Here is an 18,991-nt window from a genome sequence, read left to right as displayed (position 1 = left end):
TTTGCCTTCTTTACAACCATGATCGAGGAGTTGTGCGCACGGTTAATGTCCTCGATGATGCCATTTTTCAACATCTCTTGATCTTGTTTATGGACCTCCCCCCTAGATTGAGTGGGAGCGGGCGGGGACTGCAAGGTCAAAAGCGTTTGGACGAGAGAGGGATTTTCCGTTCACTCCAAGAGCGGAAAACAAATGCATCTCCATCTTCTTCAAGCAGTTCAGCGTATTCCTCGACCACGGACTGTACCAACGACACGTTACAGGACGGAAGATTTCGGACATGCAGGTCGCTCACGGTAGTGCTTGGGTAACCTGCAAGCTCGACTGCGCCATAATTTGTCACAAGTTTTCCCGCTTTAGATCAACTACGGATTCTGCGCTCTTGAGAAATTCTGCTCTCAAGATTGCCTCTCTATATCTGGGCTGATGGGGAACTCGTGCTGCACGGTCCTGTCACCTAGGTGTGTTGAGTGCATTCACAATCCGTCAGTATCCACCCACTGCTCTCACGGCTAGTTTGCGTTCAGTTTTGCTCCTTCTCTGCCTCAGTGATACCTCAATTCCTGTATCAATCAACCAACCAATCAATCAGTCACTCAATCTATACATCTATCTATCACGCTTCTTCCATCTCGATAGCTATATCGCAGCCTAAGTCACAACACTAAACGCAACCCAACCCGGGAAAAGAAGAATAACCCAAAGAATTGCTATTTACAGATGGCCTGCTATGGCGACATGGTTCACATGCCTTATCAGTAGCACCCATCGTTGCAGTGATCATGTCCGATGAAGTTTAGCACCAAGATATACATTACAAACGCGAACAAGATGTCGCAGCCAACTACAACCAATCAACTCTGGACGTTTGGGTCAAGATATGTGGAATGGATGAAGAATGAAAGGAGGAAAAGCTGGGGAGAAGGATCCCAAACTGTTCGGTGATCAAGTGCATATTTCTGGTGTAAAATATCCTGTGCGGAGATTCCGATCACGGCTAATCAGCATATTTTAAACTCATTAATTTCGGATGGTTACGTGACGCGAATAAGCAAGGTTAGGAAGTACAGGCGGCTCATTGTGCCGCGCTAATGGCAAGTGGATCGGGGTAAATATCCACATAGGGTTAAAATGGGAAGTGCTATATGAGCGAAACTTGATCAAAATATAGACTGATATAAATGGAGCAAGGTTTGATTAGAACACAGTGAAGCTTGAATATACCCCTATAAGGATTATGACTGTGATAGTTAATCCATTAGCTTGAGTTACTCCAGTGACAACCTATTTCTCTTTAGATAAAAGGAGTTTAAAAGGCGGATAGCAACCACTTAAAAGAAAGTAAATTTTCTGCTTCAAGAGTATCTGAGTAAGCCATTATTAGATTCTTGGGCCACCTAAGAATGTGTTTGGTGAGAGAGCTACAGGTGTACTTCATTTTTCAGTCAACCTATGTGGACCCTCAGCCAGAATCATGTCTGACTGATGGAGTCTACGGAACTTTCACTATAGTAGATATGCTTTTCTCACTAAGGGCGAGCTGGATGGTGTTAACAATGTTTTAATATTTCCCAGGCTCTCTCGTCGGTGTGTAATGGTCTAAAATTTCCAGAGTAGGGCGTTTCTGATAAAAGTGTGATATTACAGGGTTATCTTTTTGAATGCAATGGCTTCATTTGCTCTAAACCTGGCGCATTTGTATCAGCTGAAACGTTTGGAAAAGTGAAAGTCAGCTTATTTGATGAGCGTCCAATTTAGATGCTTATTGGTTGCTCTTAGTTAAACTGGTGTTGGCTAATTTCGCTGTAGGGCATGTCAACAAAACACGCTACGCAATGGAACAAATAGGCTTTCAATCATATTAATAAAGCTAACTGCATTTGAAGTTTGCGGGTCATTCTGTAGCTTTCAGTAAGACAGGTATCCTGTGGGTGGAAAAGATTTTCTCGTCTCTGAATGCTGACCTAACAAATCACGGTTAGCTTCCCATCACAAACCATTTTCCCTTATTTTTTTAAGGTTGTCAATTCATCTTGCTCGAAAAGACATATGTTTGAGCTGAGCTCGGCAAGTCTAGACCACTTGAAACATCGATCACGGCGATTAATTTCCTCGGAGACAGTACTAAAGGGTTTATTTTTCTTGGTATTTTTCTCATGGACGTAGACCTACCGGGTTCGTGCTTAAGGAGCGACAACTTTATCCTGGGGATTAATTTTGGAAATTAAGAAAGAGAATTGTGCATCATGTTTCCCTCCGTTGTGGGTGTTAACTTTTCCAAGGCGAATGAATAAAATTATCTCCGATAAAGAATACCGGCAAAAACCGAATAGTATGCGACTGATATAGTCATGATTCCCTGGGACATGCATCTACGCAGACGTTGAACTTTTCTGCCGGATTCTGTTACATCCGCAAGGCGTTAAATCTGGACAAAACTGTAGTCTTGAAAGACCGCACGACTGCAACTTTGTAGTTCATGTTGTTTCAAAATTAGACCTAACCTTAAAAATGAGTGAACTATCTTTTTGTTTTAAGCACAGATGGAGGATGCTCTGACCGAATGGAATGCTCAGTTTACGAAATTAGTTTTTTTCGCCCAAAGGCTCATTAACCATTATGGATAAAATCAGATGGTTTAACTGTAGGGCAAAAGACTGATCCACCTGTCTATTCGAGCTAATTGGGGGTGTGGGACATTAGCGCATCAATTGTTCACTAGATGTATTGCAAAACACAGCTGTAACAGCAAAAAGTAAGCGTCGAGTGACCAGATTAGATTACTGTAAGCATTCTCCAACTGGACACAGGTGTACTGATTAACACGTAATTTGGCTCGAGCCAAGACATAAAGTGCGATTTAGCATCAAATCCAGGGTTATCACATAAGTACTTGCAATGAAGACTAATGAGCGGGAGATATCTCTCAAGGTTGGAATAACGAAGGTCTATGAATGCTCTCTGTTATAAATCGATCCGGGCTTAAGCACACCTGAAAGTTAAGGTCGTACAGAATAAGGAATTCAATTAAATTAGAAATAACCAACCGAAAACACGTATTACCAATTGCGCTATCAATTTAGCTAACGAAGTTTTCTAATAAATGTTTTGACGACCGGAGCGTTTCAGCGTCATATTAAGGAATCACACCTGAGAACACAAACACTAATTTGAAGTGCAAGCATTGAAGTTTCTAGAGCAGTTTTGATAATCGCAGCAGCGGAAGAGTCAATGTTTCAGGTTTAGTATTGATAATTTTCGTGATGTTGCTGGTAAAAGCGCCTCTTACCTATTGCAGCTGGGACGCAAATATTTCTCTGTTGTTGCCTATGTTGGAGAGTGAGGTGTATGGCGAAGCAGTATAAACCCTTCTGGATTAGTGTTTTTATCGAAATGTCCTTGAAGATCTGTGGTACGTAGTTAGATACATTTTTATGTGAATTTTGGGCCTTCGAAACAGCTTACGAACCAAACTGTAAGACATTATGGGTTGTCCCTCCCGGTAGGTTACAAGCAAAACACAGCTTATCCCCCAATCAACAAATGTGCGAGCGCAACATATTCTCTGATCTTAAATTCCAGTGGTGGAACTTGGGATGAAGCGAGCTGATAACGGGTAATATTGTTCCTGTCTCCGTTTACATCAGCATAGGTTTAATAAATTAGAATAGTCCTTAAAAGTCGTTCTGTTTGCTGATACTCTAAGCCGAAAAATGTAATTTTGTACTTGTGTCAGTAAGGGAAATAGTACCGTGGATAGCACAATAAGTCCTAATGTAGTTGCTCGGGTGATCCGTTGGTGATCAGTGCGCACTGATAACGTCTCATCGTTGGAAGAAACGTTTGCAATTCAATTGACAGGCTCGCCGAACAGCCAGCTGATCAAAAACTAATAAGATGAGACCTGGGGTGAATCCATGGTGAGTCTCTTGCAGACCATAAATGGTTGTCGAAGCATAACATTTTGGAAAGTTGTATTATGACTCATAGAACAGTGAAAGTACATTTTTCGTTTCTCCGCATGCTAACCATCACCCGGTCAAGCAGTGAGCCCAGCATCTAACAGAATGGTACTGTTTATTCCGGACAGCTGTTTCAGATTCCTAGTGTGGCTTCAAGACAATGTTACATGGATTTTACCCTAATCGCTTCAATGTCAGTATTCATTTTGTCTCACCGGTGAGCCGAAACGTTGGTGAATAAAGTTACCACATTTTGTCTTTGTAAGCAGTCTGAGTGCGATTACGGATCGCCCCGAAAATTATTCAGATTTAGCCATGAAATTTGAGTAATCAGTGGTTTTGGAATGAATTTGGAGGTTTCAGCTAAAGTGATGCTTGTAAGTCTGACAGGCTGTAGGATTTCCTCACGTTTAGTCAAGTTTGGTAGGAGTTGTGACTCTACTTCCTCACTAGGCAAAGATTTAGCAAATTTCTGCCGAAGGTCTAAACATAGTGGTTATAAATTTGTGGAATTTTTACATTACCGACGTCATGTGCTAAGTGTAACGTTTCCCGTCCTTCTGTACACGTACATTTCAGAAGCAACTGACGCTTTTCAGTAACGCCTTAAATATCATAGCAAACAGTACTTCTTAGCTATTAAAGATATCAAACGGTAAAGACGCTGGGTGGTGTACCCCGAAAGCCCTGAATAAATAAAAGTCTATCTATATGAGGGGAATTATTCACGAAGTCGCCGAAGACGCTTCGACATCTTACAACCGGTCTTGCCCTGCTTGAGACTCATCAGGTAAGTGCAGTCCCCAAGTTTTTGTCAATCCTATGTTTTAACGGAACCCAAATTGCAGAAATCCGACAAGTAGCACAAGTGAAACTTGAGATTGATGGAAACATCGGACTCCATCTGCTTGATTGGCTCCAAAAGAACAAAACCGGAAGCGGATTGTTGAACAATATTCAGAAACCTTGTAAATAGTTTCTTCCATGCAAATATACTGTGATATCCCGAATACAGTACCAAGTAAAGCATGAAGCGGCCTGTGTGCGGCAAATTTCAGGTGAAAATCAGATTGGTATGCTGATAAAGTTATTTGCTGTTATTTATCGTCACTAAGGTAAAACGCTATTTCCTCAATGATTTGTTGGATTTAATATCAGTATCTCACGTGTGGACACGTGTGATTTACTAGAGTATGGAATCCCTTAATTTCTACCATATCTTGAACCATGTTCGAAGAGCGTGTAAAAGCAACCGATGCGAAAGGCGTTATCACGATGGTTACAAAATATCCGAGAATAACAACGAAAATAAGCAAAATACACTCATTGGCAAACAAATTTGTTTTTTTCGAGAGACTCACCTGGAACATCACCTGGAAACATCACCTACGGGAGGTTCAGCTGGGTTTCAGGTGAGTTCCTCGCAAAGCCAAATCTATTTGCAACCGAGTGTATTTCGCTAAGTTCATGCAATTCGGTTTCAATTAGGACATAAGGTTGACGAAAACTCGGAGACTGCGTCTACCTGATGAGCCCTAAGAAGGGCGAAACAGGTTGTGGGCTGTCGAAGAACTTTCAGCAGCCTAATGAGTAGTGCATTACCAGCAACAAAAATCGTTCTTCCGAAGTAGAACATAAGCACAAAAGTTTTTAATGCTAGAAATAATCAAATAGCGTCACTTTCTAACCGCATAATTTTCTGTTGTCAAACAGCTTGGGTTCACACACAAAGTTTGGTCAAATAACCTGTATTATTATTTATACAGCGCCACCTGTGTGTGAATACGTTGCGACATGCCTGAGAACACTGTATACTGAGTGTAGCGTGATACCTTTCACAGCGACAAAACAATGTGCGCTTCCAATCCACAATGCCATTGCTAACCAGAAAGTAGTCTCAAGCTCACGGTACGGAGGTAGTTTAATTGACATCACGTACACATGCCTGGGGAAGTCAGTTTCTCCAGCATGGCTGAACGCTCCTCTCCGGCACGGTAGCGCATCTCTTGTGGTCGCGAGAACAGCTCAAGGAGATCTTGACCTATCAGTTGGGATGTCCTTTTTGTGGTATCACAGACTACTCGCCATCGCTTGGCATGGATAGAACGCGCTTTCTGATTTTGTTCTGCCCAAGAGAGCTGGTCAAGAAGTAGTCCTATTTCATGATCAATGCTTGAATACTATTCAGATGCAAGGCTATATGACGGGTTAACTGATGTGATTGTGTTGATATGTCTTGGCTTGTGTGTACCACATGCAAGTGATTTACCTTGCTTGGTGAGTACCATCCATTGGGCCACACGCAGCAGCGGCACTACTGGCTCCCTTATTCTTGATGTTATTACCCGTGCTCCTGAAATTACGGTTTCTTCACCTGAAGGCCACATGTTACTGAGATACTCTCCTCTTCGAAGTCTGTTGACGGCGGATTATGGATTCGAATCAGCAAGGTTACACAAATTTAACCTGATGAAAATCTTCTGCTTTGATAAACTTAGTTCCAAAGGATAACAGAATTAATATTAGTTAATTATGGGCTACTAGACTAGTTTCTGTCCGGCTGACTACTGAACATTCAATTTACGCGCTGACCTCACACAAAAGAACTGCGAAATTCAATGTTTTTCCGTAAGATGAAAACTACGTGAATCACAAGCACCTACTTCATTACACTTTTCCCGTTTTTATTTATCTATTTCCAATTCTGCTTTACCTTATACTGTTGATTAGTTAATTGTTCACTAGTTGTGGCCTTTTATTATTTACTTAGCATTGCGTATTTATTATTTTTCAACCCACAACCATGTTATAACAGTGATCAGTGCCAACCAGGTGCCTGAATAAATTTAATTATTCAGTAAAGTTTGCTATGTTTCAGACGCACTTATTTAAGCGCTCGGTTAAAAATGTTTCAAACATCATTTTACAAAGTTCCGATTTCATCAAGAAAGCTCAAGTTAAAACATATAAGAAAGAGGAAGAACATGGTCTGGTATGCCGTCTGACTACGTGTCTACTACATATCCCTACATGTGTGCACGTGAATGTTGAGGTATACGATTCAAGGTAATTCCTACTTGTTTGGTGGAAACAGACAAAAAGTATTTCCCCACTTACACCGTAGTAAAAGACATACACTTATCATTCATGCCTACAAACCGTCGGGGGACAATGACGAGAGCCATCTGATTTGGAATCAGCTTTGGAATGTTGTAATGGACCAATGGAGAAACGACATTTAATCATCTCAACATAGACTATAGATGGTACTGCAGCCTCTACAGCTTGTTATGCCATTTAGGTCCAGTATGGTTAAGCTGTATCGTGAATTTCTGTGTGCTGTATATGACTTCAAAAACAACACATTACTCTTTTCTAGAGACAGATAGCGGGCTCAAGAAAAAGGACATCGCTAACTGGATGATAAAAGACTCTCACAGTTAGGGGTGTAAACAGTCAAGTCAAGGATTTATTAAATGTGAACTTAAAAAATGGTAAAGCAGCAATATAACCGCACGGACTAGACAGAGGTTTTTATAAGCACTTGGTCCTGTAAAATTCAGCTAATAACACCAGTTTACCGCCAACTGAGTACAAAGTTTGACTGTGTTCTTGTGATGAATTCTACGGGCGGTGATGTCATGTGTATGTTATGTCTATTCCGGTTTTGGTGCGGAACTTTCCTTCTGAACTTTCCTGCCAGTAGCTATATTTTTTAAATATGTTACGACAATGGTCTTGTTACTGATTGGCCAATCTTACGCGGGAAGCAGTATGCTATTCAAATTTGCGTACGCATGGATTTTTTACTACGTATCTTGACGCTAGCTAAACTATCATGATGGTGGATTGAGAAACATGGCGTGCTAACACCAGTGACCTCCATCGATAGCATTTTTAAGTGTCGAGTTCCAGCAGCTGTTTGTGTGCCTCGATACAGTGTGTGAATTCGCATCTCGTCACTTGCTAAACACTGCAACCGTTTTTTTTGCTTTCACCTTGTCCTATTGCTGAGGGATCTAAGCGGACAATCTAGTAGGCTATAAAGCACCAGAAAAACTTGCGTTTGGATACTTGGCGTTGGCAGAATCTGGCCAAAATAAATTGTACAATTTTGCTCGTGTTTCAACTCTTCTGAATGTCAATGTAGCTGACTTTTTATGGAGATCTATTCACTTCGTTATCATTATTTCTCACGGACAGTGTCCTCCAGAAAAATCCCACCTGATGCACAAAAAGTAAACTTTTAGAAATTGGGTTTTAGTGAAAAACGTCCTTGTTCCCTCTCTCATGTTCTCACTGGACCGAGGCAGAATCATGGTTCACTTTTCGTAGACACTTTATCAACTGTCATCTGTAGTCAGGATTTCATGAACCTAGTTTTATGACATAGGGGTACTTATGGTAGATGTGCACTTTGATGTAAGGAAATTGGTGTAGTTCACCCATACATCTCCAACATGCGACACAGAGCAACGTGCGGCATAAAACTAATACAATTTACGCGCATTAATAATAGCATAAAAACTAACTTCCGATCCGTTGGTGGAAAATGCCATTGCCGGATGGATCAACCCAGTTGGGAACGGACTTCCTGGACAAGTCATGTTTTGACTTGTAAAAGCTGGTTTTGGTCGGTAGGGAATCACCGGGCCTTTTGCCGGGGACTGTTTAAAAAGAAATCGTATTTACCGCGACAGATGGTAGGAAAATACACCTTCAGGATTATGTGAATAAACAAAACCCATGCTGAATGGAAAAATAGCATTTCATTCGCAAACTGGCATCAAATTTTCAGTCGAAAGCTTTTGATTCACTTCCTAATGTTGGAAGGCAGATTTCTTGTTTGGTCGATGCCTGTAAAAAATATTCTGTTTGAATTTGTTCTGTGTGAGTGGTCTTTTTCCGTCATGATTTTCCACTTTGTGGGAGTCAAGGTTGAAGTTTTCCCTGTTGAAAAAATGTCGAGACTGCCGTCCTTAATGAATGCACATCACTATTCGCATTTGTCTGACGAGTGAAACTCGGTGAAGCCGGGCTGAGGGATTCCAGCAAAAAGGCACCCAAATCCACTGATTTCGTCTTTAGCCGATGCAACGATGGGGTTGATCAAGCGACGGTGATATGAATACAATTTAAAAAGTGTATATCTTGTTATCGAACTGAAAACCATTTGTTACAGTCGTCTTTACGCGTACACATGTGCATGTGTACATATATACATACATATGTATGCAAATGGATATATGCGCGGTTACTAGGTTCCGACAAAACAATTTATACAGACTTTGCAGTTTTTCACTAACATCAGTAGTGTTACTGCTACTGAAGTTATAATACATAGAATACAATCAAGGAGAACTAAGCTAGGTTACCTTATGTTGACTTGTCTGTTATCGGTTGGTGTTTACCGTTCTCTACCTCCTCACTCAAATTGCTAATATCTTACTAGACTGCACGCAGACTCCACAGTTTCATCTACCAACCAGGTCCACAGTTTTTCCATTTTTTAGCGCACAAAACAAACCTCAACAAACTGATCTCTTTCGGCTTACAGGCGCTGGCTTGAGAAGTTCACCGTCTCAAAAGTCGTACATCCAAAACATAAGTAAGAAGTCACTATTCCGTTGGCTTGCTAAATGGTCATTCAATTCGGTTTTTTTCTACAGCTACCGTACTGAAAATCATCCCTATTCATAGATGGGGCGGGATTCCGAGAACCTGGAATCCACTGATCACGACATATATCAGCTGGTGCCTTTTGTGCCTTGCATACGCCAATACCAGGAGATGACTCTGGAGTATGAAGATATTCGTTGTTAAAGTTCATCAACGACTACGGAAGGTGAAACAACTGGCCTCAGGGACAGTCTGGCAATTTTTTCTTCTTACGATAGAAAGGTTGTGATCCCTTCTTGGCAATATTTTCCAAATAAAGGAATGGTCCTAGTCATTCTGTGGATGTCTTTGATATGAATGCTTTCCTGCATGATATGTGGGTTGAATACTATCTGCAAACTTTGGCGGATTAGCTGAGTGTAACTCGCCGGAATGGTAAGTTCTCCCATAAAGGATCAAATGCATCGATGCATCGATGGGTCTTTTTCGATCACGTGGCGTAAAAAGAAGCATTGAACTTTAAACACAGGGTAGAAAAAATTTACTGCCATCTAAATACATTGGGCCAAATAAATCACAAATGTTATAACAACCGAACGGCAAAGAACAGCCCAAACTTTTTTCGGTTTTTAATGATTTTAAAGCAATCCAGGTCGGATTTCTGCTAGGAGCCATCACAGTTGCCTCCGGTTTTATGTTTTCCGTGTAAATAGATGGAGGTAGTAAGAATAATAACATAATCTCTTAGAATAAAGATTAAATAACGTCATTTTGTTCATTTTCTACTCAGTGCTAATCAATATGGCAACAACGAGCGGACATCTCAAATACGGTGTGCCATCTAGATGTTATTTTGTTGACTTAGTTTTCAGCTATGTCAGGTCACACATGCAGAATTAATCCGTGAGATATTTTGCAATTACGATTGTCATCAATGACGTAGATTTCAACGAATCTTTTCTGCGCCGTAAAACAATGTGTCCTTGTGCGAGGTTGCTGAGTTCCGGTTCACCTTGTGCATTAAAATTTGAGATTCAGGATCACGGTGGCTGACGACCACTATACAGGCAGATATTACTGAATTGTCTTGCTCGGAATATGAGTACATACGAGTTTTAAATATCTAGAGCGTTCAGATCATCATCAATAAAACGCTTTTTCGTATACCGGCGCAAGAATTTTTGCCTCCGGAAATCAAAGAGGCTGTAGCATCCTAGTTGAGACAGAGTGTAATAAAGTTTGATTTGTTCGTTTGAGCCGCCAGGAGCCAAGTATTGAGAAAGTCTACAAAAGCTCTTTTCTTGAGAGGAGATTGGTTTATTTGCTTTTTCTTGATTTTGTGTAATAACAAGCTATTAGTTTCAAACGTCTTATATATGAAAAAAACAAGGATAATTTATTAAAAGCCACTTGACGTGTCAATTAATTTTAGTTCTATTGTCCAGATATATTCGATGCTGTAAATTTCAACCTAGCGTAAACTTTCACAATTCGTATTCACTGTGCACACTAAGCATGCAATTTCCAGAAACTCTTCAAACGCTAGACTGATTGCCTTTGCGTGTTGCATCAATAGTAGTAAATGATCCCGAAACTAGCTAGTTCGCTGAAAACTTACATCAACAAAAATATCACATAAATGTCGAACGCATTTGGCGATAGCCTTGGCAGCACCGGATATCGTGACGGTTCGTTCCGTAGAAGCGGGCAATGCTTCACTTGCAACCTGTATTGAGGCTCCGGTCAGCTGACGCGCACAAAAAAGCAAAAATAGATGAAGAGTCACGTTATCTGTTAAGTTCGTCAGCAGCAGCTATTTTTAGTCGTACAGTTGATGGGCCGTTTTAATAAAATCATTCCCAAAGATACTTTCATCAAATATTGGTTTATTCGTTACATTGGGGAGACCACCGACTACATCCCCAAACACGCATGTACCAAAATGATCTCTGCAGTTATCGCACTTTTTCGTTACTTGATTGAGCTACACCTCCGTGAATTCCTTCAGTTCAGCAAATCACATGAACAAGCAATGCAACATTGTTTCCAAAGTAGTGTCATTTATTTCAAAATTTCCATGTTCAGGTCCACATGTTTTGTGGTTGCTTCATTGTATGAACTATGTTTTTTTCTGTCAAAAAGAACGTTTCTATTCTACTTATATCTCCTAATTTGTAGCGTAGTAATTGAAATATAGTGTAAATAGTTAAATAAGTGCAACGACAGTAGACGCATGACAAAGTTATCCCAGTAACTTTGGAGACGAGTGACGTTCACGCGTTCGGTGAAAAGCTTCAGTAATATTCACAGCCGCAAACGAATTAGGGTTAGCTGTCCATTTAATTTTCAACTTATTGACATTGAGCAACTTGATTTGAATCAAGAATTAGTTGGTAAGCTCTTCACTTTGCAATGGAAATGGAACAAAACTTGGTATGTTGCAAACATGGGATTCTACTATTTCAAGAATAAACGCTTTTTAAGGAGAACATTAACCAACACATAAACTGACCCCTCATATTCATTTTTTCTATACCGCACACATGCGATTGCTACTACTCGTAGGTGAAGTATGGGCATGTTACTGCGAACTTCAAGTTGAGAGTTACTGTTTCAATTTGGTACGAGTTTACATGATTGATCCAAGCGTAAAAAGCGCATATTTATTGGCAAAAGAGAGGCCTGACAGCCTGGTTTCATGCGGATTGGTCTATGAATGACTGTGGTCATTGTATTTGAAGCAGCTGAGTGAACTTAAAAAAGGCTGTTTTAGAGATACTGTCGAGCGCACGAAAAGCTGCTCGGATATTAGATCAAATATTTGTAATCTAAAAGAGATGGGTCTTAGCTTTTTTCTCACCAAAGGTATAGTACAATATTTTCGGGCCTTCAAGATTCAGACTGATGTCAGATAATGTCGTCCACATAATCAATTCCATGAATGAAATAGTAAAACTCGTCACCGTGCTATCCAGAAGCTTGCAGACGATTTCACTTAGAAGGATGTTCATCGGAAATGACACCAAGGTTACAAGTGGAAACAATTTATCGAGTGAATGACCTAGGGTTTTGGCCGCACCACTGAGAATAGTAAGAGTATGTTACTTCACTGTTTTAACCCATCTATATGTGTTGGATCGTCTAAATGAAGTTTTTTATGACTGATAGTCAGACTTACACCGCTATGCACCTTGTAGAATTCAGGAAGCTTCAAACACTGTTTAGATTGATGATGCTTTATTTATATTAGCCCTGGGGGTGAAGCACGGATGGATGTCGGACGGCAAATACCACTGATGAAAAATGCTGTGATTCTGTGGTGCACAGTTTTAGGATGAATAATTCGGCGGAAGGTCATTGCAGCAAATAAATTCGATCCATTGTTTGTTTCATCATCTGTTAAAGTTTCTAAAATGAATACATATCAGACGTACTGTAATTGGACATATCATATAGGAGCGTCTTTTGTTCAATTTCAGCTGTGAATATTGTAATATATATATATATATGATATATATAAATATATCTATTGGTAGTACACTGACAAAAATCATTCTACATGTGTCTGTTTGTTCTTGCTTTTGATGGCTGATTTCCAAGGCATTTTGCGGAAAACAAAATGGCCCAAACGAAAGTCGCCGAAGACGATTGGCATAACAATGTTACAAAAAACCCTAGTGCCTATGGAAACCGGTGTTGGTTCTTCTTACAAATTAGTATTCAATTGGAAGCACCCGTAACATATTACACGCAGCTCACCTCACGAACCTCTTTGATTCGAGATCCACCTTTCCCGATAATGGAACCACATTGAGTTGCTGGAACCAAAAGTCGTAGAGTTACCGGGGGACACGTTAGAACTTCATCACCCATTCTCAGGAGACCTTGAGTAAAGTCCTAAAGAAAATAGAAGATAATATAAAAGGGGAATAATTACCAAACAAATTGTGTTTTGAATCTAACCCCCGAATCAGTGCTTATCTAACAGTTAAATAGTCAACCTGGGAAAGCTCACGCGATTAGTTTATGAGGCGAGTTATAACGTGTACAACAATACAGAAATGTTGTATAGACAATCAGCTGACAGATGTCGCAGTAACGGCGTGACTGGCGAACGGGTGTGTGAGGTATTGTGTCACAGGACCGAGAAAAGATAAACACACGCGCTAGGAGCTTTTGGTGATATATGGTTTGATTGCGTAGGCGTGTTGCAAAAATAATGTTTTATGGATCACTTTTTTAGACTTGGTTTGTGGTACCAAAATCGTACCTTTAACTTATCTATAGTTTTGTTGTTACATTCCAAAGGCAAGACTATTTGTGACCCAATGCAACTGATTGAAGCGGCGCTATGTACACACATGATTAGCTCACTGAACCAACCAAATGCTTTGGGTGTTGCACAACAGTACAAGCCTACAGAGGTGGATTCACTTTTCATATAGGAAACTACTCACAGTAGTTTCCTCCTAGTAGCTGAAAACTCTTCGACAATCCACGACCGGTTACGCCCCTCCTGGGCTCATCAGATAGGCTCAGTCCCCGACGTTCCGTCAACCTTATGTTCTACTTGCAACCAAATTGGACTGTTTTCGAAAAATACACTAATTTGCAAATCAATTTGGTTTTTACGAGAGACTCGACTGAATCTCTCGTTCATGATATTCTACAACTGAATGTGCTGTACGCAGGCCGCCTCATGTTTCAGTTGGCACGTTATTCGAGATATTGCAGTATATTTTCATAAAACGAACTACTCACAAGGTTGCTAAAAACTCTTCGACAGAAAATGGATCCATTTTTGTGTGAATCCAAATGATCCTTGAGTTTTCGTCAGGTTGAAAAAACGAGTGTTGCAAAAGTGGTTCGCGTCTGGATTACGATATGTGACACCCACATTGTAAATGACTGTTTGGATAGCCTCTTCAAAAATGCTGAAGGACCAAAAAATACCGCTACTGCTTTTTAGAAGCCCCCTCCAAAAGGGTCGACCGTATGTGAACTCTTTTGATCTGTTGACTAAGGCGCCCTTAAAAAACACATTGTAATGATTGGCCTATTGTTTTGTAGCCTTTGTGGAGAGACAGAGGTAAGGATGCCAAATTTCATTCACAAATTATTTACACCTTAATTGCAGTTGTACATCGGTTTTAGAGTTTCCACAACATTATACATTTAGCCAGTATTCTGTCAAACACAAAACTGTTAAGAAATAACATTCTTGCGAGGTTTTTTGTTCCGCGGTTAGCATTGATGCTTTAAATCTGTATACTCAAGCAGTAAATAACCCACGAGAGCAATCTTTACTTCTTCGCCGTAGACGTGTTTTATGTTTTGTTTCCACAGTTAATTAGATACTGGAAATGATTTACGATGTACGGCGAGCGGCACCTTATTTTCTAGCACGTATTTCCCCGGCTTGACAGATTCAGACAAAAAATTTTGATCTTGTGTGAGTTAAATTTTGCACGTTATTGTTAATTATTTATTTAAAACTGCTCAAGCTCCATCAAATCGTTATCAGTTCAAAACCCGGGGAAAGGAACAACTCACATCTTCGAACTTTTGACTCATCAAAGTGAAGGCAACAGAAATCTGCTCCGTGGTCCCTGTTATCGTCACAATGCGTTCTGGGCTCGAGCCGTCTGAAATGTTTATTCTTGCTCCGCTCTACAATTTATAAGCAGTTTCGTGAAAGCCAATGATATTTTTTCCAGCAAAACCAATAAACATAACGTTTTACTGAGCTTACCTCTTCGCGGTATTTTTTCACATTTTCCCCACGCTGTAATGATAAAGGACAAATACAGTTGCGGTTATATCTTTATAGGGTTGAGCGCTTTGACAAAACAGCAGAGTCCTAAACAAATCGATTAATGAGCACTGCACAGCTGCAAGACGCATTTCCCGGAGAAAGGAAGCTTCGTAACCTTATATCATCTTTGTTATGCACACTCCAAAATATTCTTTTAAATGTTTACAACGTAGAAGGAATGTCCGGAACAATGCGGAAATTTTCCAAATGTCAGGATCACTGCAGGAACGGAGAAGGGGTTTTACTGCCCCAAGTTGTAGCGCGGCAATAGAGATCTAAGTTTATGCGTAAGAACCGGTAGCTTACAGAATGCCCCGTTGGCAATCCACTCTGCCACTAGCCTGGTCCCGCTGACGGATATATTCAAATACTTATTCCTGTCTAAATTTCATTTTGGGCGTTGAGTAGAGTCATCGGCCAAGTACTACTGTATGGAAGTTTTAATTCTTGCCAAAGACAATGACAATGCGCATCCAATAATTTTGCTTAAGACATACACAAACGAAACGTTTATGATTATAGTGTGAAAAATATCACAAACGAGAGACTCAGGCTGGACTTTAGTTGCTTTCTTGATAAGGAACAAACTGATCTGGGTTTAAGTTAACGAGCATCGTTGGATTATATGGCCACACTGACTTGCGAGACTGACCAGCGAGATCAGTAAGCTGAGTTGAGCACGCGATTCTGTCATTAGTCATTATCTCAAATTATCCGAATTTGAGTCACATGGCGAAGAATTCTTAAATTTGAAAGGCCTTTTGGCCTTTTAATTATCATCCTCTCCAGTTGCGACACCTTGCACTCTGCGATTCCATCTGTTTCACGTTTTTGTGCTCAGTCGATTTTTCTGATATTTATTTACTACCGACGATGGCAACTTTCGGGTGCAATAAGTCCTTTAAAGACGCAACCCCCTTGAGACCTGGCTCTCGGCGTCGGCGATACCAAGAGCAGCATGCATTATATACCAATTATGAAAATAAAATCGGAAGGAAATGAAACATTGCGTTTTCTGGGTTAGGAAATTCAGATAAGGCTTGGAAGCGAAGGTGGGAATGGGCACAACACTGATTACCACGCAGAGTGGGTAGGATTGTTTGCATTTTCCGGGGTTTGGGGTATGCGGTTAAAATGACACGGACGTTGGTCACAATCCATCTGACAAGGTTGAACAGAGAGATGTTATTATGAAAGGGGTACGGTCAAGGACTCAAGCACAAACTCACGAATGGGAATCAGCAAGCTGTGAGGAGAACGGCAGGATGTGTCCAGAATATGTGGGAAAGCGATGATCGAGTGTGTTTCACGTTGGAATGGTGTAAAAGAGTTGGTACCTTATCGTTCACATTGCTATTATACGAAAACGCCAATTTCATTTACCTAACCCACCGGAAGCGTCCTAGATCACACCGTTCAACCGCTTTAGACAAGAGAATTCATCGTATGTGTAGTTCCCAGGACGAGCCTCTTGAAAAACCGTAATACGTCTAGAATGTATTCAGTACTAGCAACTAGTTTAGGTATCAGCTTGAACAGATGTCAGAAAGTGTGGGTCATTGGACTTGATGAAACAAAGAAAAAATTCCGTATTCTGTCCGATTTTTCATTCAGCAGACGGCAACTAAGCAAGATTGTTTTACCTCAAACGATGGTAGAGGTGCCATTCGGGTCACCCAGGATAAATAACGTTCACGATCAGGAAACTGCAGTGAGTATAGAGATGAAAGGTTACCGATTCACAACGCAGTGTTTGTCCGATATAGAGTGAAATCCTTCACTTGGCAAACCGACCCATATTTGCATAGGCCGGAAGCCAGACTAATGGGTTTTGTAAGGCTATAATCAGACGTTGGTTCTTCTGTTAAATTTAGCATCGACCCGAATTTCAAAATATAGCCAGTTAGCATCAAGTAAGCCAGTTTGTGTCAGCCGTCTGTGTGTCAGTCCTAGCAAGCTGAAATTATTTTTAATGTCCTTAGATATTTTTTAAAAAACGGGGAAGCAAACTGTAAACATGAAGCTAATTTAACATGATGTCAGCTTTGAAAACCAGATATGGTGGCTCTGCTCGCATAATCGGAGCTCGGATCCAGAGTGAATTAAACTAGGGGCAGTTTTCCAAGAAGCTTTAGGTTATGTTTCACAAGGAACAATTTACCGAGGAAGAACAGGAAACAATGATTTGGCTTTTCTACACATCGGGCTATGACTCTAAATCACTGGGTGAAGAAAACATGTTCAAACAAGACTGATGTTTTTTGACCGAGTGGATAACCTATTTTCATGCGCTGACAGCTACACATTTGACGCGGCTGCGCAGAAACAGTATCACTGTTTCTTGTTTTCCGACTTTGATGTTTCCACTTCTTTTAAGTAACGCAGTTCCTCTGTTTGCATCACTGAGTTACTTTTTCTCTATGGAATGCTATACGAGATTTGCTTGTGAAACTATGGTCATCGTTCACAGGCGTTAAATAATGTATTGAGTGCTTTGTAGAATTTGAAGTTAAGGCGTTCTTCCAACTGGACCGAGTAGAATATATCAAGCCCGAATCTCACACGAACTTGAAAAACAAAATGTTCCTGGGTGCGTTCCACATTCTGTTCATCGTAGCCATAAATTATGCGTTTGTTTCACTTAACTTTATGACAAACGTAGGAATGAATTGCAGTATGTCCGCAAGACGTTTTTTTACATGCTAAACTGCTGCAAACTAAAAAACATGTAAGAATTTCTGTTTTATTTGGACTAGCATTTTGTCACACGAGAGACCGAAGTGAGGTACAAGCAACGTCTGTCACTAAAAAAATAATTTCTTCAGAAAAATCGTAGTGACCATGTCAAGATATTTATGTGAAAAAGTCTGGAATGTGTCTCAACTTGTAACTTTTTTCTGGCCTCTTAATAATCACAGCAGAAACTCAGACAAAATGGTGAAACTTTATTTTGTGGGAAATATGGGGAATCGTCTTTACTGATAAACCCAAAAAGTGCCAGGAAAAGACAGCGTGCTGACAGAATGACTTGAACTCCGGTAGTTTTACCACGTGATTTGACTGTCTCTTTGAACTGACAACTTATAAAAGACAACCAATTAGCACGCAACCCAGCGCAGAAACTAAGAGCGTTTATACGACGGGACGTACTTGAGTGCGGATAAAAATCATCTATCACTTCGCTTCTCGGAATGCCTGCCTTAGTCGACTAATGAAGTTCTCAAAAACTCCGCCGCGATATACTAAAGCGCGCTGATCAAATATTTCGAGTTGTCAGGTTGAGTCTGAGTGGAAGCTGCGGTTATCCGTTATACACAACCACTGTCCAGAAGTATCCGGCTGCATCAGATATAATCTGTTACATCCCGTTTTCTTAACGAAAGACCCACCTGAGTCTCAGTTGAAGCCCTGGCTTATCGTGCTGTTCGACCGAATGTGCCTCATTAACCCGCCTTTTTTCAGTTGCTTTAAGATATCGCAGTACATTGTATAGACGTAGCATACTACTTGTAGGACTGCTAAAACTGGACCTGTTTTCCTTTTCCTAGAGCTACTAAGACAGGCACAGTCACCGAGTTGTCGCGAACCGTATTAT

The 18,991-nt window shown here is 40.5% G+C and overlaps 1 protein-coding gene across 1 annotated transcript in view; it reads right to left on the bottom strand.

Annotated features, from left to right (window-relative positions):
* Positions 1–18,991, bottom strand: part of T265_02016 (hypothetical protein) — a gene marked incomplete at both ends in the record, with an annotated part of 75,451 nt that overhangs the window by 14,363 nt on the left and 42,097 nt on the right. Inside the window, 5 exons of the mRNA XM_009166164.1 lie at positions 8,495–8,629; positions 11,200–11,328; positions 13,341–13,478; positions 15,135–15,251; positions 15,334–15,366. Of these exons, the coding sequence (XP_009164428.1) occupies positions 8,495–8,629; positions 11,200–11,328; positions 13,341–13,478; positions 15,135–15,251; positions 15,334–15,366 (552 nt within the window). The remainder of the gene's footprint in view (positions 1–8,494; positions 8,630–11,199; positions 11,329–13,340; positions 13,479–15,134; positions 15,252–15,333; positions 15,367–18,991) is intronic.

Source organism: Opisthorchis viverrini (genome assembly GCF_000715545.1).
Source record: "Opisthorchis viverrini unplaced genomic scaffold opera_v5_23, whole genome shotgun sequence".
Lineage (NCBI taxonomy): Eukaryota > Metazoa > Platyhelminthes > Trematoda > Opisthorchiida > Opisthorchiidae > Opisthorchis > Opisthorchis viverrini.
The sequence above is the reverse complement of the archived record's forward strand: the minus strand, read 5'-3'. Positions and strand labels throughout refer to the sequence as shown.